The sequence below is a fragment of the Amblyraja radiata genome, chromosome 2 (genome assembly GCF_010909765.2).
Source record: "Amblyraja radiata isolate CabotCenter1 chromosome 2, sAmbRad1.1.pri, whole genome shotgun sequence".
NCBI lineage: Eukaryota > Metazoa > Chordata > Chondrichthyes > Rajiformes > Rajidae > Amblyraja > Amblyraja radiata.
Window position 1 is genome coordinate 50,950,739 of NC_045957.1, and position 27,551 is coordinate 50,978,289.

The 27,551-nt window shown below is 43.1% G+C and overlaps 1 protein-coding gene across 2 annotated transcripts in view; it reads left to right on the forward strand.

Moving 5' to 3' along the window:
* sp4 (Sp4 transcription factor) overlaps positions 1 to 27,551 on the forward strand; it is a 75,538-nt gene that overhangs the window by 39,115 nt on the left and 8,872 nt on the right. For both annotated transcript variants that reach the window (XM_033046105.1, XM_033046115.1), the window contains exon 5: positions 6,787 to 6,986. In XM_033046105.1, coding sequence (XP_032901996.1) covers positions 6,787 to 6,986 — 200 coding nt within the window. The remainder of the gene's footprint in view (positions 1 to 6,786; positions 6,987 to 27,551) is intronic.

Genomic DNA, 27,551 nt, shown 5'->3' on the forward strand with positions numbered 1-27,551 from the left:
GGAAGAATTAAAATGGTCTTATCACAGTTAGCATTGATCAAATCATAAATTAAAAATGAGAAGCGATTAAGGTGGATTGGAAATCAAACTGGAGAAAGGATCTATAGTCTTTGTTAAGGACTTTCACCCAAAAGAATGAGTGCAGAGACAAAGGTAGTGGAAGTGTTCAATATCAAGCAAGTCTCCAAATTCACAAGGGTGTTGATTTGGGGGGAGATTATGAAGAACCCTCCTCAAATTTGTCTGTCTTCAGTAATTCATAACCATTCCATTGCATCTTCATAAATATGTCATAAGGCCATTTGTAAAAGGAGCAGAATTAGGCCACTTGGCCCATCAAGTCTACTACACCATTCAATCATGGATGATCTATCTCTCCTAAATCCATTCTCTTGCCTTCTCCCCATAATCCCTGACACCCATACTAGTCAAGAATCTATCTCTCTGCTTTAAAACATATCCATTGACTTGGCCTACACAGCCTTCAGTGGCAAAGAATTCCACAGATTCACCACACTCTGACTAAAGCAATTCCTTCTCATCTCCTTCCTAAAGGAATGTCCTTAATTCGGAGGCTATGACCCCTAGTCCTAGACTCTCCCACTAGTGGAAACATCCTCTCCAAATCCACTCTATCCAAGCCTTTCACTATTCGGTACGTTTCAATGAGGTCCCCCCTCACTCTTCTAAACTCTAGCAAGTACAAGCCCAGTGCCGTCAAACACTCATCATAAGTTAACCCATCCATTCCTGGGATCATTCTTGTAAACCTCTGGATCTTCTCCAGAGCCAGCACATCCTTCCTCAGATAAGGTGCCCAAAATTGCTCTCAATACTCCAAATGTGGTCTGACCGGCACCTTAAGAGTCTCAGCATTACATCCCTGTTTTTGTATTCTAGCCCTGTTGAAATAAATGCAGATGACACCAAGACTGGGTCCACGGACTATGAGTAAGGCTAAAGTATGCAGTGGGATATAGATTGGTGATAGAAGGGGTAGAGAAATAGCAGATGTGGTTTAATATGAGCAAGTGTGAAGTGGGATCTTGGCATCCAAGTCCATAATACCCATAAAATGGCAACATGAGTAAACAGACTTGGGTGGTGGGTATACAGGGCTCTCACTTAACTTTTTTTCCCTGTTGCCAGCCGGGCAACCTTGACAGCTTTTTAGGTTGCCAAATGACAGTTTAGGTGGTCATTTAAGATGGTTTGCATATCCAAGCACCGAAAATTACCATGACATGGCCATAGCATGGGTCGTTATTGCTATTGGTACAGAAACACTCTCGCTTCCCACATAATTTATCCATAACAAAATATACAGGTTGCAAGGACATTTCTAAAGGCATTTTAGGATAATAGCTGTTAAAATCGACTATACCCATCTGACAGGTTAAACATTACGCTCTGACAAGAGATGGCCAAAGGACATAACTGCAGCAAATGTTCTTTTGGTAATATGTTTAAAGGTGTCAAAATGCCACATTAGCAGACATTCAGATTAGATGTACGTGTTGTGAACAGCAATGAAGATACCCAGTTTGTACGTACCAGATTTAAAAAAAAATTATTGCTAAACGCTGTTTTCATCATTCCCACTTCAGAATTAACGTTAGAATTTCAACTGAAATATCTCCTGACCAAATTTGTGATGTATATGACCGACTGGAGAAGTAAAACCTGGATAAATCCAACGTATAGTTGTGAATGTTGCTCATTAAATAACTACAGTACTGACACTACATATTAAGAGCATTGAATCCCCTCTCATCCGTCTCATTTAGACAGATGAGAGGGGATCTTATTGAAACATATAAGATTGTTAACGGTTTAGACACGCTAGAGGCAGGAAACATGTTCCTGATGTTGGGGGAGTCCAGAACCAGGGGCCACAGTTTAAGAATAAGGGGTAAGCAGGGCTCTCGCTTAAATTTTTTTCCCTGTTGCCAGCCGGGCAACCTTGGCAGCTTTTTAGGTTGCCAAATGACAGTTTAGGCGGTCATTTAAGATGGCCTGCTTGACGCGTGCGATAATGTGCTCGGACGAAGTGCGTAGTTACCAGTCGGAATTATACTCAATGAAGCATTCACATATTATTTCTGCTTCAAATAAAGTCACAAACTAAACATATTCACCAATCAAGACATGATATATCCCACAATGACATGCAGCAAAATTATAATACAGTATCTCAACTCTTTTTACACATTGCAATTAATGCAATTTCTATTAGTTCTTTCTACTTCCAAACTAAAATGTGGTTGGATTATTCAGCGTATGATCAACCTGTGTCAATAAATCCTGGACCATGGTAACATATATGCTTAACCATGCACACTACAGATTGATGCAAGCATGTTTTCTGTGGAGGACCAAAAATTACCATAACATGGCCATAGCATGGGTCGTTATTGCTATTGGTACAGAAACACTCTCGCTTCCCACATAATTTATCCACAACAAGATATACAGGTTGCAAGGAAATTTCTATAGGCATGTTATGATAATAGCTGTTAATATCGATTATACCCATCTGACAGGTTAAACGTTACACCAACTGACAAGAGATGGCCAAAGGACATAACTGCAGCAAATGTTCTTTTGGTAATATTTAAAGGTGTCAAGACGCCACATTACCAGACATTCAGATTAGATATACGTGTGGTGAACAGCAATGAAGATACCCAGTTTGTAAGCACCAGATTTAAATAAAATTATTGATAAACGCTGTTTCCATCATTCCCACTTCAGAATTAACGTTAAAATTTCAACTGAAATATCTCCTGACCAAATTTGTGATGTATATGATTGACTGTAGAAGTAAAACCTGGATAAATCCAACGTATAGTTGTGAATATTGCTCATTAAATAACTACAGTACTGATACTCCATATTAAGAGCATTGATTTGCCGTTAAAATTAATTCTGTAATAATGTGTCAACGGCAGCAGTGACAATCGAACACTGCGGTTTTAATGTTTCACGTGTTCACAATATAATTAATCCATCTTTATGGACTAAAACAAAATTTCCAGCACAATAGGGCCAGGGAGGGGTGTGTGTGTGAATCAGTGCGGGGTGGATAAATGGCGGGGATGGGGGGAGGGGGGTCAGAAGGCAGTCGGTGCAGAATGGATGGATTGAGGCAGGTGAATTAGTACGTGTTGGTTGGAGTAGGTAAAATTATGAGGGGAGAGCACGGGGGATGTCAGTGGTGTTGAATGGGGGGGTTCAGTACGGGGTGGATGGGGGTAGACAAAAGTGCTGGAGAAATTCAGCAGGTGAGGCAGCATCTATGGAGCAAAGGAAATAGGCAACGTTTCGGGTCGAGACCCTTCTTCAGACTGTCCCCCCCCCCATTCATCTTGAATGGGAGGATCAGTACAGGATGGATGGGGGGGGGGGGATCAGCACAGGATGAATGGGGGGAGGTGGGTCAGTACAGTGTGGATCGGAAGGTCGGTGCAGGATGAATGGGGGCTCACTACAGGATGAATGAGGGGAAGGTGCAGGGTAAATGGAGGGTGGGTCAGTACGGGATGAAGGCGTGGATTAGTACAGGATGAATGGGGGATCAGTACAGGATGGATGGAGGAGAAGTGCAGGATGGATGGGAAGGGGGGTAAGTACAGGATGAATTGGGGGACCAGTGTCGGATGGATGGGGGGGTGGCAGGAGCATCAATGCGAGGTGGATAGGGTGATCAACGCAGGATGAATAGATGGGGGGCGGGGAGCACAGGGGATGTCAGTGAGTACTGAATAGAGGCGGGAATGGGAATCAGTGCAGGATGGAGAGGAGGGGCCCGGGATAAAGGGGGGGGAGGGGGGGGGGGGAGATGATGATGGGGAGAGAGAGAGAGAGCGCGCTCCTCGGACAACATCGCCCCACTGCCTTGGCCGTTGGGATTTCCTCGCCACCGCCTCCCTCTGCCAGCCAACAGCAAGGTGCAGGGGCCGAGCGGTGCAGCTGCTTCAGAAGGGTCGGAGCGAATGACGGGCCCCGCGCAGCAGCGGCCGCGACAGCGGCTCCATCTCCTCCCCCTCCCTGATAGCGGCCGCTGCTTGCAAATCCGCTAACGGCGCTTTCAAAACAAACCCTCCCGCACGCCGAGGCCTCCCCCTCCCTCCCTCCCTCCTCCCTGCCTCGGCGTGCGGGAGGGTTTTGAAAGCGCCGTTAGTGGGTTTGCAAGCAGCGGCCCTTATCAGGGCGGGCGGGAGGAGGAGGAGATGGAGCCGCTGTCGCGGCCGCTGCTGCCGCTGTTCGGGGCCCGTCATTCGCTCCGACCCTTTGTCACCACGCACCTAGTATCTTTGCCCCGCACGACAGCCGTCGCCGACACGAAACGTTGCATTCTTTTCTTCAGAGATGCTGCCTAACGCGTGGAGTTACTCCAGTTTTTTGTGTCTATCTTCGGTATAAACCAAGTTGCCAAGCTGGGCAAAATGACTCGCCGTTTAGGTTGCCCGGCAGCACTTTGGGTGGTCAGTGGCACCCGGGCAACCGCTAATTTCGAGCCCTGGTAAGCCATTTAGAACGGAGACGAGGAAACACTTTTTCTTACAGAGAGTTGTGAGTCTGTGGAATTCGCTGCCTCAGAGGGCGGCGGAGGCATGTTCTCTGGATGCTTTCAAGAGAGAGCTAGATAGGGCTCTTAAAGATAGCGGAGTCGGGGGATATGGGAAGAAGGCAGGAACGGGGTACTGATTGAGGATGATTAGCCATGATCACATTGAATGGCAGTGCTGGCTCGAAGGGCCAAATGGCCTACTCCTGCACCTATTGTCTATATGATTTACCCCAGTGAAGGAATCAATAATTTGGAACTTAAAGGTTCTTTATCGATCTGACCCTGCCATGCGATAACTCACATGCAGCAACTGAGACCAAGCATAAACTATGTGACTGTTTCGCTGAACACTTGCATTCTGGCTGCCAAGGTCTACTGGATCTCCCGGATGGTGAACATTTTAACTATCTTCTCCATTCGCATGCTGACTTTCTTCCCTCTGCCCACTCCACTGCCAGAGTGAGGTCACATGCAAACTGGAAGAATAGCACCTCGTATTCTGCTTTGGTAGTCTACAATTCCACAGCATAAACATTGAATTCTTAAATTTTAAGTAGAATAACCAACCCCACTGCATAATTCTCTTCTCCTGTGCTCACCGCTTTCTCCCACTACCTTCATTACCCTGTCCTCGTTTGCTCATCTCCCAGCCCTCCCTACTCCAGGTCTCCCAAATCCATTTTTTTCTGCTCATTAAGCCCCTTGCTTAATGAGCAGAAAATGGAGTGGAACCAGGTCATCCTTGGATATTTGCCTCGGAAAAAGGACCCGTAATGTATCCCGAGACTACATGCTGTGCCTGTCCTTAATAACATGAGATCAGTGGTGTACAGATCATCCTAACACCTTCAGAGTGTTGACTGCAGTTTTAAGTGGTGGGGAATATCAAGACTAAGAATAATTTGCTTGTTTCCTGGCCATATAATCTGGTTGGCCAAGGCAAATAATAAACGCGGCTTGAGACTGATGGTTCCTGGGTAATAAAAATTCATGCCTCCGACTTAAAAGTTAAAATTCTTTCAATTATTCTTCTAATTATTGGGCTTAATTGTTGAAGATACTTTTCAGGTTGATCAGTGTGTCATGGAGGGGGGTGAGCTGTGTTGTCCAGGATGCTCCGTAGTTTGAGGGGCATTCTCCCCTCCAAGACCACCTCCCATTAATCCAATTCCACCCCCAGGACAGAGCCAGCCTTCCTATTGTATTTGTTAATTCTATTGGCGTCTGTGGTCTTAGCCTTGCTGCCCCAGCACACGGCAGTGAAGAAGATGGCACTGGCTACTACTGATTTAAAGTACCTATTCCAACCGCACAAAATCTTGGTAAATACAATAGTTCCCAGTTAACTAATAAATAATACTTTTTACTTTAGCTGTAGCACATTTGTATATTTCCATGTGTTACCTGTATTTTGAGCAATATACAAAGCAGTCTTGTGCTGACAGGCTTAGCCAAGTGACGAGGATTGCATACTTGTCCTGGTCTACTAGTCCACTGACTCCTCAAGGGGGCAGACTTTGCAGGTGGAATGGAAGTTAAATGTGTTATTTCTTGCTACCTGGCTGAAGTGAGTCTCCAAGTAGGTTAATCTGACATTGGTCCAGATTAAAGCTAAAATTGCAAGCAATATATGAGGTAGCATTTGAAAGAGAAACGTGGGGTCCCTAAATTATTCATTTCTGTCCATTGAACAGTTTTTGTGGCTGAGAATAGCACAATCGTGAAAGCGCCTCATTTTTAGAAATGGGGACAAATAATTAAAGTTGTGTCAGATAGTCTTGTTGCGACCATTTTAAGTGAAACACACTCACCTCTTTATGAATTTTGTTACTTTTGCTTTTGATTATTCCTTCAATATTTACTCTTATAGCTTATTGCCATTAAAATAAGGAGGATACTTGCTATGTGGGCAAAGCAAACTTAAAGTTAGCATCCCAATGTATGCAGGTCTGTGCAGAGCAGCTGTTCCACTGAGTTTGTCAGAAATCGGCTGAAGTATCCTCGTGGATTTCAGGCCAATAGAAAATCTTTGGGCTTTGGAAAGCATTAAAATTATATTTTAATGTTTCAGCAGCATATTGAGCAAAGATGAAATGCTGGAAAATCTACTCATTTTATTATGTGTTATTATTTTCCACAGAGTGACTAGTTTACAGAAAATGTTGGCTGTTTCTTCATTGCTACCTTCATTCTGTAACTTTTGTTTTAAACAGAGCCTCCAATGAGCCAGGGAAGAAGAAACAGCACATCTGCCATATGGAAGGCTGTGGAAAAGTCTATGGTAAAACATCCCATTTACGGGCACACCTTCGCTGGCACACTGGTGAGAGACCATTTGTGTGCAATTGGCTCTTCTGTGGCAAACGTTTCACACGGAGTGACGAATTGCAGCGGCACAGAAGGACTCATACAGGTTAGCAAATACCTTGCTGGACTTCCTTTAACATCTTTAAGTGATTAAGAGACATTTAGATGTGAACACTAACACCAAGACGAATGTCTGTTGTTAGGGTTCAAACCTAATTTTCCTCATTTCCAACACTTACCAATCTGCTGCTTTATTATTAAACTGGTTTCATAATTAGCTCTTTATTGTCAGCCTTAAGGGCCTGTCCCACTTGGCCGACCTAATCCGCGAGTTCTGGTGAGTTTGCTCTCAACTCATACTCACAGCATGGTCGACACGAGGTCGTAGGAGGTCTTCGTAACTCTCCTTCATGCTCAAGAATGGTCTCCACGTACTCGAGGCCTCAGCTAGGTTGCTGCATTTTTTCAATATGTTAAAAAATGCCCGCGAGTAAAAAAAAGGTTGCCATGGAAAAAATCGATACTTTTTTTACTCGTAGGTTTAGTCGTAGGTCGGCATGTTAGTCGTAGATAGTCTTCAACATAGTCGAAGGAGGTCTTCAACATGTCATTTTTTTCAAACTCTCCTAAACTCTTCTAAACTCGCCAATTAGGTTGCCCAAGTGGGACAGCCCCTTAAAGGAAATGTTATTCAAGTATTAAGGACTGGTGAAGTGTCCTCGCCAAGAATACAAATAAACTAAATTCTAATGCTGGTGACAGTTCAGTCCATGATGTGCACTAAGATTTTAGTTGTGGCTACAGTAGGTGGTAAGTCTCCATATTGCAGCACCGACATTTGCATGTGTTTTCTCACTAAGTAGCGTAGGAGAAGTTTTATGTTAATTCTGTGGATGGATAAAGATTTAAGGGCCTGTCCCACTTGGCTGTCATTTGCACGCCATTTACGCGACTTCCCAAAATTTGGTCGTGACGTTGTGGCGCACGGGTAGCGTGTGGGTAGCACGGGACGGGCGCATGGAGAGGCATGGAGGAGTGTGGAGTTGCGCGTGGTGCTCCCAAGATTTTGTGCTGCACGAAATCTTCGCGCGCCACCGGCGTGGCATATCGCTTACGCATGCGGACGTCCTGCAGTCGCACGCTGACGTCCTGACCTCGTACGTGTAGTGTGGTGACATATGATTACATCACCGTGCGTAACTATGCGCCACAGCGCGCCGCCCATACGCAGTCGGCCTGCCTTTTACGCGTCATGGATATAAGCGCGCGCGATTTAAAAATTTGCACAGTTTCGTAGAGAAAACTACGTGGTGAACACCAAAATACACTAAACCGGAAAGTGCAAAAGTGAATTGATGCTTCACTTGCAATGACTGCTTGGGTCCCTGGATTTTGGGTAAGGAAGAGGTTAAAAAGACAAATGTTGTATCTCCTTCAGCTGGATGAACGAGTGACATGAGAAGGGGTGCATTTGGTAGAAATGGAAGAGCAAACCAGATAAGTGATACAAAATGCTGGAGTAACTCAGCGGGACTGGCAGCATCTCTGGAGAGCAACAATGGGTGACGTTTCTGGTCGAGACCATTCTTCAGACTGAAGAAGAATCTCGACCCGAAACATCATCCATTCCTTCTCTCCAGAGATGATGCCTGTCCCGCCGAGTTACTCCTGCATTTTGTGTCTATCTTCAATTTAAACCAGCATCTGCAGTTCCTTCCTACAGATTAATTTGGTCTGCAGCTTGCTACTTTTCATTCAACTCTTTTTTTTTTTGAATAGGGGCATTACATCTGCAGTTTTCCACTTGCTAGCACCACTCAAGTAGTGCAGTGCACAGACTTTCTCAGTGGTCTTATTTTTATATGTATACTAGACCAAGTGGGCACCTTTGGGGCCCCGTTCCCCAACGCAATATTCCACCACTCACCCGTTCCCCCAATCCAACAACGCAATATTCCACCACTCATCCATAGCACCCAACTGCACAGGCGTGGCTCTTTTCTCATCCCCAGCACTCCCTCCCCCTCCTCTTCATCCTCCCTCTTCCTTCCCCTCTCCTCCTACCCACTCTCTCCCTCACCTCTCCCTCCGTTTGTTGTAAAAGAAACCTCGTGTTGGGGGCGACATCAGCGCCCACCAATCAATCATCCCCACCTGGGGGGCGGCGGCGGCGCTCACCATCCCACCACCACCCCCCCCACCCCCCAAGGAAAATTCTGGATTTTTTTTTTTGTAAATGAAACTTCTCCCGTATTCCACTACACACACAACACTGCTCACGGGCAGTTTATTTAAATGAGATCCCATTGTGATGTCATTGTCGGGTGGAGCACTGCTCATGGGCAGTTTATGCAAATGAGATCCCTTTTTTACATCATAGCTGTAACTGCCACTGCAGCTATAAAAATCTGGATGCAACATAACTTCCTCAAACTCAACAGCGATAAAACAGAATTCCTCCTCATAGGCTCCAAATCCACACTCAGCAAAATCAATAACCTCACTCTCACCATCGACGGCACCACTGTCTCCCCATCTCCCCAGGCCCGCAACCTTGGCGTGATCTTTGATTCCACCCTCTCCCTTGAGCCTCACATCCGCCATGTCATCTGTGCTTGAATTGCCTCATATTGTGTTTTGAATTGAATTCTGCCTTTAATTTGTGTACTAGTCATGTCTCTACTATTTATTTCATTCCGCTTACATGTTTTTCCTCTACTTGCTAAATTTTTGTACGGTGTCCTTGAGACTCTTGAAAGGCGCCCATAAATAAAATGTATTATTATTATTATTATTATTATTATTATTGAAGTGATTCTTTCTCAAACTGGATTTTGTAACGTTCAAAATGTAAATAACGTGAAATATAACATCAATGTGAACGAAACTTAGTATAAACGACACCACGACAATTGTGAGTAAGGTGATCTGAAAATTGTAGTGCTGTCGTGTACCGTTTTGGCCTAGTTCCAGTAATATATATACTAAACCAATTGGGAACCGTTGGGTCCCTGTCGCATGGGAGGTCTGGTCCCTCTTCGCAACCGTTCCCCCAATGCAATATTCGACCACTCACCCATAGCTCCCAAGAGACGTCTGGTCCCCGAACGCAACCCGTTCCCCAACACAAGATTCCACCACTCACCCGTTCTCCCAACGCAACCCGTATCCACAAAGCAAAATTATACCACTCGCCCATAGCCCCCAACTGCACAGGGGCTGCTCATTATTCTCACTCCCTTATTTTAAATTTTAAAAAAAATCAGTGTATTATAATTTTAAAATATATTTTTTTAATGCACCCTCCCTCCATGCTGCCAGGAATATTTAAAAAAAATATTGCAACATTGCAGGACTGAGTGTCCCGGGATTGCAACATTGCAGCTGGTAGGATTACAATCCCATTGTGAAGTCATAGCTGCAGAGGAAATAGTTTTTAATTTTCTCAAATTTGGATTTAATTTTTTTTTTAAATCTCACTCTCCCTCAATCCCTCTCCCCTCCCAACCCCCCTTGAGGTGGAAGCTGCTTATCCCATTTTGATGTAATTGTGGACTGGAACATTGCTCACGGGTAGTTTATGTAAATTAGATCCCATTGTGAAGTCATAGCTGGTACCTGCCACAGCAACTTCAAATAATTTTTCTCAAACTGGATTTTTTAAAGTTTAAAAATGTGAATAACTTGTAAAATGTACCATCAATCTGAACAAAACTTTGTTACGCCGCACCACAAGACAGTGGTGAGTAAGGTGGTCCAAAAATGGTAACGCTATCATGTACCATTTGGCGTAGTTTCAGAATCTCACTCACTTGCACGCAGACAGACAGACAAACGTACAAGATGAGAAATTTAGTGATATATACTAGACCAAGTGTGGACCTGTTAGACCTATTCTACCAAAGTGCGCATGAACAAGGGGTCACAGTTTAAGGATAAGGGGGAAATCTTTTAGGACCGAGATGAGAAAAACATTTTTCACACAGAGAGTGGTGAATCTCTGGAATTCTCTGCCACAGAAGGTAGTTGAGGCCAGTTCATTGGCTATATTTAAGAGGGAGTCAGATGTGGCCCTTGTGGCTAAAGGGATCCACCTCCAGTTTAAATTCCATTTGGAATATTTTGGAGGACCAAGAAACCAAGAATCTAAATCATTGATGTATATTGTAAATTGCTGCAGTCCCAGCATCGAGACTTGCAGTACCCCACTAGTCACTGCCTGCCATTTGAAATGGACCCGTTAAGCCCTACTCTTCGTTTCCTGTCTGCCAAACAATTTTTCATCCATGTCAGCACTCTACCCCCAATACCATGTGCCCTAATTTTTCCCACTAATCTCCTATGTGGGACCTTATCAAATGCTTTCTGTAAGTCCAGGTACATGACATCCACTGACTCCCTTGTTCATTTTCCTAGTTGCATGCTCGAAAAATTCCAGAAGATTAGTCAAGCATGATTTCCCCTTCGTAAATCCATGCTGACTCGGACCAATCCTGTTACTGCTATCCAAATGTGCGGCTATATCATCTTTTATAATTGCCTCCAGCATCTTCCGCACCACCGATGTCAGGTTAACTGGTCTATAATTCTCTGTTTTCTCTCTCCCGCATTTCTTAAAAAATGGGATATCAATAGCTACCATCCAATCCACAGGAACTGATCCTGAATCTATAGGACATTGGAAAATTATCATCAATGCGTCCATGATTTCTAGAGCCACTTCCTTAATTACCCTGGGATGCAGACCATCAGGCCCTGGGGATTTATCAGCCTTCAGTCCCATCAGTCTACCCAGCACCATTTCCTGCCTAATGTGGATTTCCTTCAGTTCCTCTGTCACCCCAGATCCTGTGGCCACTAGTACATCAGGAAGATTGTCCTCCTTAGTGAAGACAGATCCAAAGTACCTGTTCAAAGTATTCAGCAGATCAGGCAGCATGTTTGGAGGAAATGGACAGGCAGCATTTTGTGTCGGAACACTTCCTCAGACTGGGCCATGAACAGAAAAGTTTAGTTTGTAGTCACATGTACTGAGGTACAGTGAAAAGCTTTTATCACGTGCTAACCAGTCAGCATAAAGACAATACATATTTACAATCGAGCCATTTAGTGTATACATGCAGGATAAGGTAATTACGTTTAGTGCAAGGTAAAGCCAGTAAGGTCCAATCAAAGAAAGTCTGAGGGTCACCAATGAGGTAGATAGTAGTTCTGGACTGTTCTCCAGTTGTGGTAGAATGAATCAGTTACCTGATAACAGCTGGGAAAAAACTCCATGATTCTAGGGGTTTTCCCAGGGGCGTTTTCACATTTCTATACCTTTTAACCGAGGGGAGAAGAGGGTGTGGCCAGGGTACGAGTCGTCCTTGATTATGCTGCTGGCCTTGCCAAGGCAGTGCGGGATATCAATGGTGTCAATGGAAGGGAGGTTGGTCTGTGTGAATGTCTGGGCTGTGTCCACAATTCGAAGCAATTTCTTGCGGTCTTGAATGGAGCTGTTCCCAAACCAAGCTGTGATGTCTGCCGATAACATGCTTATTATGGTGCATCTGTAGAAGTTGGTGAGATTTGTTGTGGGGACACACCAAACTTCCTAAGCCTTCTAAGGAAGTTGAGGCGTTGGTGTGTGTTCTTGGTCTTTGCTTCAATATGAGTGGTCCAGGAGAAGTTGTTGGTGCTATTCATGCTATTGAAGCAGTGCAGTGTAGGTTCACAAGGTCAATACCCAGGATGGCGGGACTGTCATATGCTGAGGGAATGGAGCGGCTGGACTTGTACACTCTGGAATTTAGAAGGATGAGAGGGAATCTTATTGAAACATATAAGATTATTAAGGGTTTTGACACGCTAGAGGCAGGAAACATGTTCCCGATGTTGGGGGAGTCGAGAACCAGGTGCCACAGTTTAAGAATAAGGGTTAAGGCATTTAGAACGGAGATGAGGAATCACTTTTTCACACAGAGAGTTGCGAGTCTGTGGAATTCTCTGCCTCAGAGGGCGGTGGAGGCTGGTTGTCTGGATACTTTAAAGTGAGAGCTTGATAGGGCTCTTAAAGATAGCAGAACCAGGGGAAATGGGGAGAAGGCAGGAACGGAGTACTGATTGTGGATGATCAGCCATGATCACATTGAATGGCGGTGCTGACTCGAAGGGCCATATGGCCTATTCCTGCACCTATTGTCTTTATCTATTGTCTATTGATGTTGACTCCTTGGAATTTGAAGTTTTCGACCGTCTCTAATTAGGAGTCGTCAATGCAGAATATTTTTATTTTCTTGCGGCATCAATTCCTGGACATGTGGGCCACCATTTAGCTGCCAAGCCGCACCTATGTCGGCTATGTTTATCATGCTCTTCCCGGTGAGAAATGGAATAATGGATTTTTGAAATAATCTTGCTCATGTGGAATACAGCAGGATTAGAAATGCTGAAATATTCAAATCACTGAATGAATTTCAGATGTGGATAGAACTGCAATAGGATAATTTGTACCTGGTTATTTAGCATATGTTTACCGGCACGATCAAAATTCTGGACCTTAAATTGTTTATTGATATAGATTTCTCGCACCACATTATATCATGGTCACAGTATACTATTTACATCTTCAATTAATATGTTTAAAACAGAACTTTTCATTCAACACAGAAATTAAGTAGTCTCCGAACCCTCTTATAAACTTTTACATATGTACTGTAGAAAGTATTGTAATTGGTTGCATCATGGCCTGATATGGCAACTCCAATGTATGAGGCTGTGGTGGTGGATCCAGCTCAGTCCATCACAGGTGCAGCCGTCCCCTCCATCAACAGCATCCACATGAGGTGCTGCCTCGGGAAGGTGACGTCAATCTCATCAAGCATCCTCACCATCTCAGCCACGCCCCCTACACAATGCTACCACCGGGGAGGAGGGCCAGTTTAGTTTAGTTTAGGGATACAGTGCGGAAACGGGCCCGTCAGCCAACTGAGTCCGCGCCGACCAGTGATCCCCGCACACTAACACTATCCTATGCACACTGGAGACAATTTACATTTATACCAAGCCAATTAGGCTACAAACCTGTACGTATCTGGAGTGTGGGAGGAAACCAAAGTTCTCGGAGAAAACCCACACAGGTACCACACAGGTAACGGGGAGAGCGTACAAACTCCTTACAAACAAGCACCCGTAACCAGGGTCGAACCCTGGCCTCTGGCACTACAAGCCAGTAGCTCTACCGCTACACCACCATGCAGCCCGAGTAGACTCCAGTTGCCTGGTCCCACACCTCCAGGTTCAGGAACAGTTATTTTCCTACAAATATCAGGTTCTTGAACTAACCTACACAGCCCTAATTCTACTTTGCCAACAGAACACTGCAGCCCACCTCTAGCACTACTAGAGGACCTGTTTTTTTCTAATTTGTCGTCGTTCCTATACCTCACTGAAGCTGTTCAATACCATTGAATGTGAATGGTTAATATAATCGTGCTATTATTAAATATTGTGGAAACAAATGCTATATTCAACGTTCACATCAGTACATAGGATAGTGATGTGATTGTGAACATTAACTATAAAAATCTGCAAAAATTAAAATAAAATACACACATGCCATTTTATGCCAAAGTAGTTAAATGGCAAAGGCAGACAGCAATGAATGCTGATTGTTGATGTTCCCAAACTATAACAGATTTCCTTTATGTATTACTGCATTGGTGAGTTTAAATTCCATTTGGAATATTTTGGAGGACCAAAATCAAGGACCAAGAAACCAAGGGGGTATGGAGAGAAGGCAGGTACAGGATACTGAGTTGGATGATCAGCCATGATCATATTGAATGACGATGCAGGCACGAATGGCCGAATGGCCTACTCCTGCACCTATTTTCTATGTTTCTATGAGCGGCTGCCGCGTTCAAAGTTGTGCCGTTGACCGCTGAAATTAAGTTAAAGTTAATAAAATGAACAGAGTACCCGTGGAGGCAGTTGTAAAGTAGAAGGAAACCTACCGGCTGTGGAGCCGTTGGGTCCCCGTTGTGAGGCCAGGCAAGTACACGCAAAAAAAAAACATGTCAACTTAAAAAATAATAATTATGCTACTACCATCAGCAATTGTATAATCAAGAAGATAAGTGAGCCAGTACTTTCAGCAGCCTTACATGCCCAAGCCATAACACCCCACCACCGTGTTTCACAGATGAGGTGGTATGCTTTGGATCTTGGGCAGTTCCTTCTCTCCTTCATACTTTGCTCTTGCCATCACTCTGATATAAATTAATCTTCATCTCATCTGTCCACAAGACCAATTTCCAGAACTTTAGTTGCTCTTTTAAGTACTTCTTGGTAAACTGTAACTTGGCCTTACTATTTTTGCAGCTAACCAGTGGTTTGCATCTTGCGGTGTAGCCTCTGTATATCTGTTCATGAAGTCTTCAGCAGACAGTGGTCATTGACAAATCCACACCTGACTCCTGAAGTGTGTTTCTGATCTGTCGGACAGGTGTTTGGGGATTTTTCGGTATTATAGAGAGAATTCTCTGTCATCAGCTATGGAGGTCTTCCTTGGCCTACCAGTCCCTTTGTGATTAGTAAGCTCACCAGTGCTCTCTTTCTCGTAATGATGTTCCAAACAGTTGATTTTGGTAAGCCTACTGTTTGGCTGATGTCTCATTAACAGTTTTATTCTCGTTTCTCAGTCTCATAATGGCTTCTTTGACTTTCATTGGCCCAACATTAGTCCTCGTGTTGATAAACAGCAATAAAAGTTTCCAAAGTTGATGGAAAGTACTGGAGGAAGACTAGGTGTTGAGAGCTCTCTTGTATCTGCCTTAAGGAGGCATTTAAACAAACCTGAGCAATTACAAACGCCTGTGAAGCCATGTGTCCCAAACATTATGGTTCCCTGAAATGGGGGTCTATGTATAAACACAGCTGTAATTTCTACATGGTGAAACCAAAATGTATAAAAATGGCCTTTAATAAAATCTGACAATGTTCACTTTAACCACATGATTTTTTTTTTTTCTATTACATATTTTATTTTGTGGAATACAGGGGCAAATAAATAAATGATGGGTCTTTGTCCCAAACATTATGGAGGGCAATGTACATACATATTAAAAAATATATTTAGAAAGTCTGTACTGCAGTACTTTGAGCTAACTTTGACAGAGAATTAATGATACAAATTCAATCCAGAAGCACCTATACTATAGATGTTTTGGAACCATTTTAGCTTGGTTTACTTTAGAGATACAGCGTGGAAACATAATAATAATAATAATAATAATAAATTTTATTTAATGGGCGCCTTTCATACATCTCAAGGACACCTTACATAGTAATCGGAATAAAAACATATAATCGGAGTAAAACAAGTAATTAAAGACATCACAATGACACAAATTAAAAACAGAATTCAATCCAAAAACAGAAAATCAAAAACACAGTGTGAAGAGAGCAGCGGCAACCAAATCGTGCCAGCGTCCACTCTCTCTTCACGGCAGCCATCTTGGACACAGACCTGGTTGGTAACATGGTGTGTTACCAACCATCACCCATAGACTAGTTCTATCCTACACACTAGGGACAACTCACAGTGTGCAGGATAGAACCAGCACTGGACCACCCAGAGGAAACCCATGCTGCCACAGGGAGCACCCAAAGTCAGGACTAAACTCTGGTCTCTGACGCTGTAAGGTAGCAACTCTTCCGCTATACAACTGTGCAGTCTCAAGGTACTATTCCGAACTAATCCACGGATGATGCGGTCTCCCAGGTTCTGCACACCGCTCTCTCTCACCTTGACAGCCAGAAGGGGGGGGCTATGTGAGGATGCTGTTCATTGACATCAGTTCAGCTTTCAATACGATCATCCCCACCAGACTTGCTGAGAAACCGCTAGAACTGGGGCTTAACACTCCCCTGTGTGCCTGGGTCCTGGACTTTCTCACTGCCAGGCCCCATGTAGTCAAGATGGGAAGAAATACACCGAACACCTTCACCCTGAACACAGGATCACCCCAGGATTGCGTTCTTAGCCCCCTACTGTACTCCCTGTACACACATGACTGTGTTGCCAGGTTCAGCTCCAACTCTATAATCAAGTTTGCTGATGACACTGTGGTGGTGGGCCTGATCTCCGATAACAATGAGAAGGCCTACCGGGAGGAGGTGGCTGATCTGGCACTCTGGTGTCAGGACAACAGCCTCCTCTTGAATGCCATAAAAACCAAGGAGCTTATTGTGGACGTTAGAAGGGTACAACATCCGAGGACGTATACGCCACTGGAGATAAATGGGGCTACTGTGGACAGGGTGAGCTGCTTTAAATACCTGGAGTCCTCATCACAGAGGATCTGACATGGACATCACACGCTGCCGCACTGGTGAGTAAGGCAAGGCAGCACCTTTACCACCTCAGGCAGCTGAGGAAATTCAGAGTCTCTCTGAGGATCCTTCATTGCTTCTACTCAGGAGATGTAGAAAGCATCTTGTCCGGCAACATCACAATCTGGTTTGGGAACTGCTCTGCCCAAGACAACAAGGCTCTGCAGAGACCAGTGCGTTCGGCAGAACGCACTATGGGAACTACACTCGCCCCCTGCAGGACCTATACACCAGGAGGTGCAGATCCAGAGCCAGCAACATAATGAAGGACCCCTACCACCCCAGCAACGGACTGTTCCAGGAGCTATGGTCAGGCAAACGCCTCCGCTGTCATGCTGTGAAAACAGAGAGGATGAGACGGAGTTTCTTCTCACAGGCCATTGGGACTGTAAACTCTTATCTCACCAGCAACTCATTTACTGTACCAATTTACTGTTGTGTTGTGTCTTTTTTAAATTGCTGGTTTTTTAAAATATGTAAATACGGATTCTGTTCTATTCTGTTCTGTAGTTTTTTGCACAATCCGCAGGCATTGCCACTTTCATTTCACTGCACATCTTGTATGTGTATGTGACAAATACATTTGATTTGACTTGACTTGATTTATTGTGTAGTGTATGTTCATTGACTGTTTTTAACCATATTAACCCTTTTTACATATTAACCCTTTTTGGTTATAGTGGGCAATTGGTAATAACGGGGGATGTCATTCTCCCCCCCCCCCCCCCCCCCCCCCCCCTCCCGGTCCATTATAGATATGTATGTGTATATTCAAAACCCAAGTTTAAATACCACTTTGGCAGCGTTGAAATTTAAATTGTGATTGATCTGGAATCTGCAAACACTAGTTTTAGTAATAATGAAAAAGATTGCTTTAACAATTTATCTTGTTTAGTAATATACTTCAGGGCAAGAAATAAATTATGCTTACGTTGTTTGGGTCTTTATGTGAATCCAGGTCCATCCATGTGCTTGACTTCTTCATGTATATTTAAACAATTCATATCATCCAATCATATCGGGGGTAATTAGGAGTGGGAAATAAATCCTGGCCTTGTCAGTGATACCTGAAAAATTATTATTTACAAAAATGTATATTTTCAATATGTGGATTTGTTCATTTCTAAGAGCGTGATTAACTGAACAGACCCAGGCATGACTTAAATGCATGCAGGTGAATTAATTTTCAGAAGGATGTTAATTTAAATCTAATCACCATTCAAGAGAAATTTATTTTTAATCCTGAGCTGTGCCCTGTACTTCAAATACATCTATATTTATCTATATATTACTCAAATTCTCATCTTGTTTGTTTGTATGTATGCGTGTGTGATCACGAAACGACGACAAAGCAGTACATGTTAGTGCTATAATATTTGGCCTACCTTACTCACCATTGTCCTGTGGTGTGCTCCCGGCGGGCGATAGTAAGTCCCGCGGCCGTTTAAGCCGCTCCGGGCGATGTAAGGACCTACGGTCGAAGTAAGGAACGACGGGCGATGCAAGGACCTAAGGTCGATTTAAACCCGTCAATTCAGGCGGGAGAAGTTGCTGTTGCGGGAGCTCCGAAAAGCGGTCTCCCACCAGGGACCCACGAGCTCCCGATGTGACCGTCCATGGGGCCTGCAGCCGGAGACTCCGAAGCTCCGAAGTCGGGTCGAAGCCGGCTCCACGATGTTAGGCCCCAACGACAACGGAGACTCGACAGGAAAAAGGTTGAGTCCGTGTGCAGTAAAAAAGTTTCCCCCACCCTGCCCCCCTACAAAAACACAGCTAAAAATAAAATTAAAATAAAACCAAAAACATACACCTAACAGGACAAAAAGAAAAGACAGACGGACTGCAGTGGACGCTACCACAAGGCGCCGCCACGTAATTTTATTTATTTTTTTAAAGTGGATAGAGGGAGAGAAGGGGTAGGGAAGGGGAATAGAGGGAGAGGAGGGGGGAGATAGGGAGTGGGGGATAGAGGGAGAGGAGGGGGGTAGGGAGTGGAAAGAGGGGAGGTGAGGGGGAAGAGTGGGAGAGGAGGGGGGAGTGGGGGATAGAGGGAGGGGAGAGGAGGGCAGTGGGGGAATTGGGATGGGGGGTGAGGGAGATGGAGAGGAGGAGGTAGGGAAGGGAGAGAGATTATGGAGGGCGGGGAGGGAGTGCTGGGGATGAGGGGCAATGGAGGAGGATAGGGGTAGGAAGAGGGATGGCGAGGCGCAGTTGGGGGAGGCTTGCCGTGACTCGTGTCACAACGGGCATCTCCGGTGTCACAACGGAAACCCGTCAACGGCGCCTGCGCAGATGGGGGCTATGGGTGAGTGGTGGAATATTGCGTTGGGGGAATGGGGCTCAACGGGTCCCACTTGGTCTAGTAGTTCTTTAAAATGCTTTCACATATGAAGAACAACAAAAATGTCTTATTTTCTCAAGCTGCAATATTAATGATTTAGTCCTCTTTGGACCTTTTAACAATTTGAGCCAAGTCTTGTTCTTAAAAAAAATAGTTGCTCTGCTAACCCCCGTGTTGCTTTACTATTGTGCTTATTTAGCCATAATTTCATTAAAGTTGTTGCCAAAAGAAAACATGGGCTTTTGCAATAGTTTTGCTGATCTTTTAGGGCTTATTTTGGAAAAATAATGTTTGTGATAAGTCTCATGTGCAAATCTTATGGTATCAAGTTTGAACCACAAGGAATACAATATCTGCCAGTGTCATGCTAGCCTTAAAAATGCATGATTTTTTTTTTTAAAGCACTCCCTCTTAAAATCTGTGTAAAATTAAATCTGCATCTATTTCCAGTTTCCCCTTGATGTATCCTGAGTCTGTGAAACTCTGGAATCCTGAACTTCACTCCATTTTGCTGACTATCATTGCTGCTTCAGACTTTTTGCCCGTCCCTTTTGCCTCTAGAGTCTCTGGTGGGAAGTACCTGTTTAGATTTGGGGAACTGTGGAGTAGAAGCTGTAAATGCATCTGAGCATAATACTGTATTTAAAATAGAAAGTTCTTAAGAACCTCTGTTCAACGTTTGTCATTTGTTTACAACAGACTTCAAAATCAGTGACTCACCAATAGTTGTACTTGCTGGATAAATAAGGTGAATATGACTAAAATAAATATTAGAAGGCAGTCAGCATAAGCTAATCCCTGATTATAAAATTATTTGTAATATCTACAACCATGATGTCTAACTGGCCCATGGACAAGTTGCATTAACAATGTTTTGTCAGGGATACTATTCAGTTCATCTTGTGCAACTTGAATTAAAGTAGTTATTATTAAGTTGTAATCTTTGAGTGGCACACAAAGAGAGTCAAGCATGAAGGACACACTGTTGCAGTAATTAATGATGTATCAGGCATGGATGAACTTCACTGCCAACTTCCATAAAAACATGTCCTGGTATGAGTTTTAGCATTATTTGTTTACGAAAATAATAGTAACAAACTCTTACTTTGACCTTGACATGAATATCACTGTATTGCCCTGTTGTATTTTAATGTGAATTTGCTCGTCATCAATTTTTCAAAAAGATAATCTCACACCATGGCTATTTTTCCTCTGACCACGTGACATCAGATAGATTTTGATGAATTATGCTTTACAAAGTGCTTTGATCTGAAATGCGTTTGTTTGAATTGGGTGATGTTGATTACAAACCTTAGCAACCAAGAATGTCTGGCATAAGTACAAATGTGCTGGAAACAATGAACGGGTCAGGCAACAACTATGGGAAAATAGACCGCGTGGGCAGGACTGGCAGTTCAATGATCAGGGGTACAGATGCTACAGGAATGTTAGAGGTGAGGGTAAGCGAAGAGGCAACTGGCATTGTAGATTAGGGAGAACATGGCAGTACAATAGAGGATTTTCCTGGAGAATTGCCCAGTGAAGCTAGGTGACCAAAAGACATAGGAACAGAATTAGGCCATTCAGCCCATCGAGTCTGCTCTGCCATTCAGTCACGGCTGATTTATTTTCCCCTCTCAGCCCCATAAACCTACCTTCTCCCTGTAATCTTTGACACCATTGCTAATCGAGAATCTATCAATCTCTGCTTTAAAAATGCCCAATGACTTGGCCGTCTTTGGCAATGCATTTCACAGATTCACCACCCTCTGTCTAATGAAATTACTCATCTCCATTCTGAAGGTACATCCTTTTATCCTGAGGCTATGTCCTCTGGTTCTGGACTCTCCCATTACTGGAAACATCCTTTCCACGCCCACTCTATCTAGGCCTTTATCTGTGGGTGATAGGTTGAAATGAAAAGGGGGTGATCACTTTGATTGGATAGTACTATACAGTGCATTCAGAAAGTATTCAGACCCCTTCACTTTTTCCACATTTTGTTACGTTACAGCCTTATTCTAAAATGGATTAAATTCTTTTTTTTTAATCAGCAATCTACACACAATAGCCCACAATAAAAAAGTGAAAACAGGTTAGAAATTTTTGCAAAATAATTTAAAATAAATAACTGAAATATCACATTTACATAAGTATTCAGACCCTTTACTCAGTACTTTATTGAGGCACCTTTGGCAGTGATTACAACCTCAAGTCTTCTTGGGTATCACGCTATAAGCTTGGCACACCTGTATTTGGGTAATTTATCCCATTCTTCTCTGCAGATCCTCTCAAGCTCTCTCAGGTTGGATGGGGAGCGTCGATGCACAGCTATTTTCAGGTCCCTCCAGAGATGTTCGATCGGGTTCAAGTCCGGGCTCTGGCCGGGCCACTTACGGACATTCACAGACTTGTCACAAAGCCACTCCTGCGTTGTCTTGGACGTGAGCTTTAGGTCGTTGTCCTGTTGGAAGGTGAACGTCTGCCCCAGTCCGAGGTCCTGAACACTCTGGAGCAGGTTTTCATCAAGGATCTCTCTATACTTTGCTCCGTTCATCTTTACCTCGATCCTGACTGGTCTCCCAGTTCCTACCGCTGAAAAACATCCCTACAGCATGATGCTGCCACCACCATGCTTCACCGTAGATATGGTATTGGCCAGGTGATGAGCGGTGCCTGTTTTCCTCCAGACGTGACACTTGGCATTCAGGCCAAAGAGTTCAATCTTGGTTTCATCAGGCCAGGGAATCTTGTTTAGGTGCCTTTTGGCAAACTCCAAGCGGGCTGTCATGTGCCTTTAACTGAGGAGTGGCTTCTGTCTGGCCACTCTACAATAAAGGCCTGATTGGTGGAGTGCTGCAGATATAGTTGTTCTTCTGGAAGTTTCTCCCATCTCCACAGAGGAACTCTGGAGCTCTGTCAGAGTGACCATCGGGTTCTTGGTCACCTCCCTGAATATGTTAGTAGGTCTCTATCCTAAGGCCCTTCTCCCCCGATTGCTCATTTTGGCCAGGCTCTATGAAGAGTCCTGGTGGTTTCAAAGTTCTATTTATGAATGACGGAGGCCACTGTGCTCTTTGGGACCTGCAATGCTCCAAAAAATGTTTTATACCCTTCCCCAGATCTGTGTCTCAACACAATCCTGTCTCGGAGGTCTACAGACAATTCCTTCGTCTTCATGGCTTGTTTTTTGCTCTGACATGCACTGTCAACTGTGGGACCTTATATAGACAGGTGTGTGCCTTTCCAAATCATGTACAATCAATTTAATTTACCACTTGTAGACTCCTATCAAGTTGTAGAAACATCTCAAGGATAATCAGTGGAAACACGATGCACCAAAGCTCAATTTTGAGAGTCACAGCAAAGGGTCTGAATACTTACGTAAATGTGATATTTCAGTTATTTATTTTTAATTATTTTGCAATAATTACTAAACACCTGTTTTCGCTTTTATATTATGAGGTATTGTGCGTAGATTGATGATTTAAAAAAATGACTAACCAATTTTAGAATAAGGCTGTAATGTAACAAAATGTGGAAAAAGTGAAGGGGTCTGAATACTTTCTCAATGCACTGTAGGTCCCAATAGCAGCATGAATTGGAGGACCAAATGCATGAGGAGATTTCAGATATATGTAAGAATGATAGTAGGTGATTTTTAACTTCCAGAATATTGACTGGGATTGCCATAATGTGGGATTGTTGTTTTCAGAAAGTCTTCTTGTGTAGTATGTAGGTGGCCCCCACTCAAGTGGAGACAGCACACTGCCTCCTTATGGGAAATGAGGCAGAGCAAATGACCGAAGTTGGGGGTATGAGACGTTGGCAAAGATTGGGAACAGCGATCATATTAAGTTAAGGAAAAAGATAGAACTGGTCGACAAGTCAAAGTCCTAAATTGGGACAGGGCTAGTTTTGATGGCATTCGAAATGAACTTCCAAGGACTGATTGAAACTATTTTGCACGTATAGGGGTGTATGACAAATGGGAGGCTTTCAAAAGTGAGATGGGAAGAGTTTAGTGCCAACACGTTCTTGTTAGAATGATTATTAATGATCTGGATGAGGGAATTGAATGCAACATCTCCAAGTTTGCAGATGACACGAAGCTGGGGGGCAGTGTTAGCTGTGAGGAGGATGCTAGGAGGCTGCAAGGTGACTTGGATAGGTTGGGTGAGTGGGCAAAGGCATGGCAGATGCAGTATAATGTGGATAAATGTGAGGTTATCCACTTTGGTGGCAAAAACAGGAAAGTAGACTATTATCTGAATGGTGGCCGATTAGGAAAAGGGGAGATGCAACGAGACCTGGGTGTCATGGTACACCAGTCATTGAAAGTAGGAATGCAGGTGCAGCAGGCAATGAGGAAAGCAAATGGTATGTTAGCATTCATAGCAAAAGGATTTGAGTATAAGAGCAGGGAGGTTCTACTGCAGTTGTACAGGGTCTTGGTGAGACCACACCTGGAGTATTGCGTACAGTTTTGGTCTCCTAATCTGAGGAAAGACATTCTTGCCATAGAGGGAGTACAGAGAAGGTTCACCAGACTGATTCCTGGGATGGCAGGACTTTCATATGAGGAAAGACTGGATAGACTCGGCTTGTACACGTTGGAATTCAGAAGACTGAGGGGGGATCTTATAGAAACTTACAAAATTCTTAAGAGGTTGGACAGGCTAGATGCAGGAAGATTATTCCCGATGTTGGGGAAGTCCAGAACTAGGGGTCACAGTTTAAGGATAAGAGGGAAGACTTTTAGGACTGAGATGAGGAAATCATTTTTTACACAGAGAGTGGTGAATCTGTGGAATTCTCTGCCACAGAAGGTAGTTGAGGCCAGTTCATTGGCTATATTTAAGAGGGAGTTAGATGTGGCCCTTGTGGCTAAAGGGATCAGGGGGTATGGAGAGAAGGCAGGGATGGGATACTGAGTTGGATGATCAGCCATGATCATATCAAATGGCGGTGCAGGCTCGAAGGGCCGAATGGCCTACTCCTGCACCTATTTTCTATGTTTCTATTAGTTTATACAAGTAAGTCAATACCAATTGGCTAGCTCATTCTGGGTACAAAATAGACATGTGGTAAGAGTCAGGGTATTAATGTAGTGTTGTTTTTCAGAATGAAACCCTGGATTCAATGGTGTGCTGCAGGGACTGGTACTGGGTCCCATGTTGTTTGTCACCTATTGGTAGCGAGAAGGAAGTGTTGTTACCACTTCATACTTACTGATGTCTATTGATGAAGAAGTTGAGGATCCAGTTTTGTAAGGAGAAGCAAAGACGTAGTTCCCTCATTTTGACAATAATAGTGTGTAGTGCTGTAGTTGATGAACAACAGCCAGACCCTGTGTGTTCCTGTTCCAAGTGGGCCGGGAGAGCCAGAGCGATCGCATCTGTTGTTGATCTGTTGTGGCGGTAGGCGACTTGTAGTGAGTACAGGCCCTTACTAAGACAGGATTTGATATGCAACATAATCAACCTGTCAAAGCATTTAATTACAACAGACATCAGCGCCACTGATCAGTAGTCATTGAGGCATGTCACCTTGCTGTTGGGCATTCAAACATCTACAAGTTGAATTATGCAGTTCCATTGTTAGCTTCATAAAGATTTCATTTTACTATTAAAGTGCTTCAATGACATAACATTTTGTTCGGGAAATAACTTTATGGCAAGTTCAGATAAGTATTCTCATTGTAGTTTAAGTAACCTTTTTATCATTAGATAAATGTTGTTTGCTTTCAAGTGAAAGTTAACTTACGTACATCCATTACACGTGATGCCTCTGTTGTAGATGGGGATAAATAACATTTAAAACACAATATATTTACTTTTAATTGTCCTCTTTCTTTCTCCTCATTCAAAACCATCTTAGTTGCATTTTAATTTTTTCTCCTTGGTCTTTTGTGAGAAGATTTAAGAAGATGTTGCCAGGACTTGGGCTGAGTGAAAGGGAGAGATTGGACAGGATAGGACTTCATTTCTTGGAGTGCAGGAGGCTGAGGGGTAATCTTGTAGAGGTGTATAAAATCATAAGGATATTAGATTGGGTGAAAGCACAGTCTTTTACCAAGGGTAGGGGGATCAAAAACAGGAGGACATAGGTTTAAGATGAGAAGGACAATACAAACTTTTACACTCTAAGGATGGTGGGTATATGGAACAAGCTGCCAGTGCAGATAGTTGAGCCAGATACAATAACAGCATTTAAAAGACACGTGGACAGGTACTGGGATAGGAAAGGTTTAGAGTAGCAATGTTACAAAATTTTGAGATTTAAAAAATCAAGTCTGCAATTTATCCCATCAGATAAAGCATAAAAAGAAGTTTAATTTGATACCTAATTCACTTTCATATCTTCAGTATTAAAAATGTTATGGCATTTCCATACCTGAAATTACTCTGAAATCTTGTTCCCCATTGCTTTTCCATTGACTTAACTCAAAAGCTGTGATCGAGGACAGTCAAAAGCCCATAACTTTCTTAAAATTTAAGAGAACTGAATGAAATTTTCAGTTATTATAGATTGAAGCATTCTGAAACATATATGAAACAATCTTACTTGGATGACCTGAAATTAAAGCATATAATTGGTTAGTTACCTAATTGTAGCTAATTACAAAATTCAATTACTAGATCTAAACTTCTATCCATTTCTTAAGAAAAGGTTAACATTTTTAAATAGCCAAAGTGTCCAAATAACATTCACACAAAAATTCACAATGTAACATGATTTTTAAATCTCATTGTCATGAATTTATAGGCCAAATGGAAGGAATTTAGTGTTTAATTCCCGTAAATTAATGGCCATTTAAATCATCTTGCGAGTGGGATTTTGTGGAATGCGATCGATTGGAACGTTGCGGTTGTGGTGAATTTAAACCCCATATCGGCAAGAAAAACACTGCGGTTCATATGGGGCCTAAATCACATTTTCGCAACGTAAAATTTGGATTAAAGTAATCCGAAGAAGCAAGTTTATATGTGAAATAAACGGTTCACCTTTATTTGTCTCGTACGGGAGATCCGTCCCATTGTCGGCGTTGACGGCGTTAGAAGTCAATTTTTATTTTACTCCAGCAATTAAATTATCCAGCGATGTTTTAAAAAAAACTTCATAAAACGGATGTCAGAGCGATTTCTCTGCAGCAGCTTAGCAGCCTGAGAAAATCGACTCCGACAGGCAGGAGAAACGGCATTTTAATCATGCCCCCCTCTCAAAGGCGCCGAATTCGCGCACACGGCCAGTGGCAGAACTGCAGCGCCGCTGAAGGTAAGTTTTGTAACATACCTATTTAGAGGGATATGGCCAAACGTGGGCAAATGGGTCAAGCTTAGATGGGGCATCTTCAGCAAGTTGGGCTGAAGGGCCTATTTTCGTGCTGTATGACTATGATTTGTGTTGAATTATACAATATGTTGTGTCATTTTTCTTAATTTTAATTTTTCTATGGATGTACGAAAGCTTAATTATTTTTTTTCTATTTAAAGCACTCTTTAATTTCATATTTTGATTGCTTTTATTGCGTGGCTATTATTTTTACTCATGTTTTATGTCTTTTAATTTATTGTTGTATTTCATATGTAATTTTTGCGCATCATCTGAGCTGTTATGTTGTCTGTTTATGATGTCTTGTTTATTCTTCTGTACAGCACTTTGGTCAACATTGGTTGTTTTAAAGTGCTTAACAAATAAAGTTGGATTGGATTGGATTGGATGATTGGTTTATGGAAAAAGCAATTCCTGAAGCCCAGGGTGCATTCTTTTCCTTATGGAATTAGCTGCTTTCACTGTCAATAACTTGCCATTGAAAACATTTTAAATAATTTCAACTTGCAGGGGCAAGTTTAATTCATGACAAATGTGGTTAGATGACCTAGCAGAGAACAAATTAGCTAATTTTATTTCTTGTTTCACTGTAGAATTTGTTTTAATTTTTTTTCAGTTGGG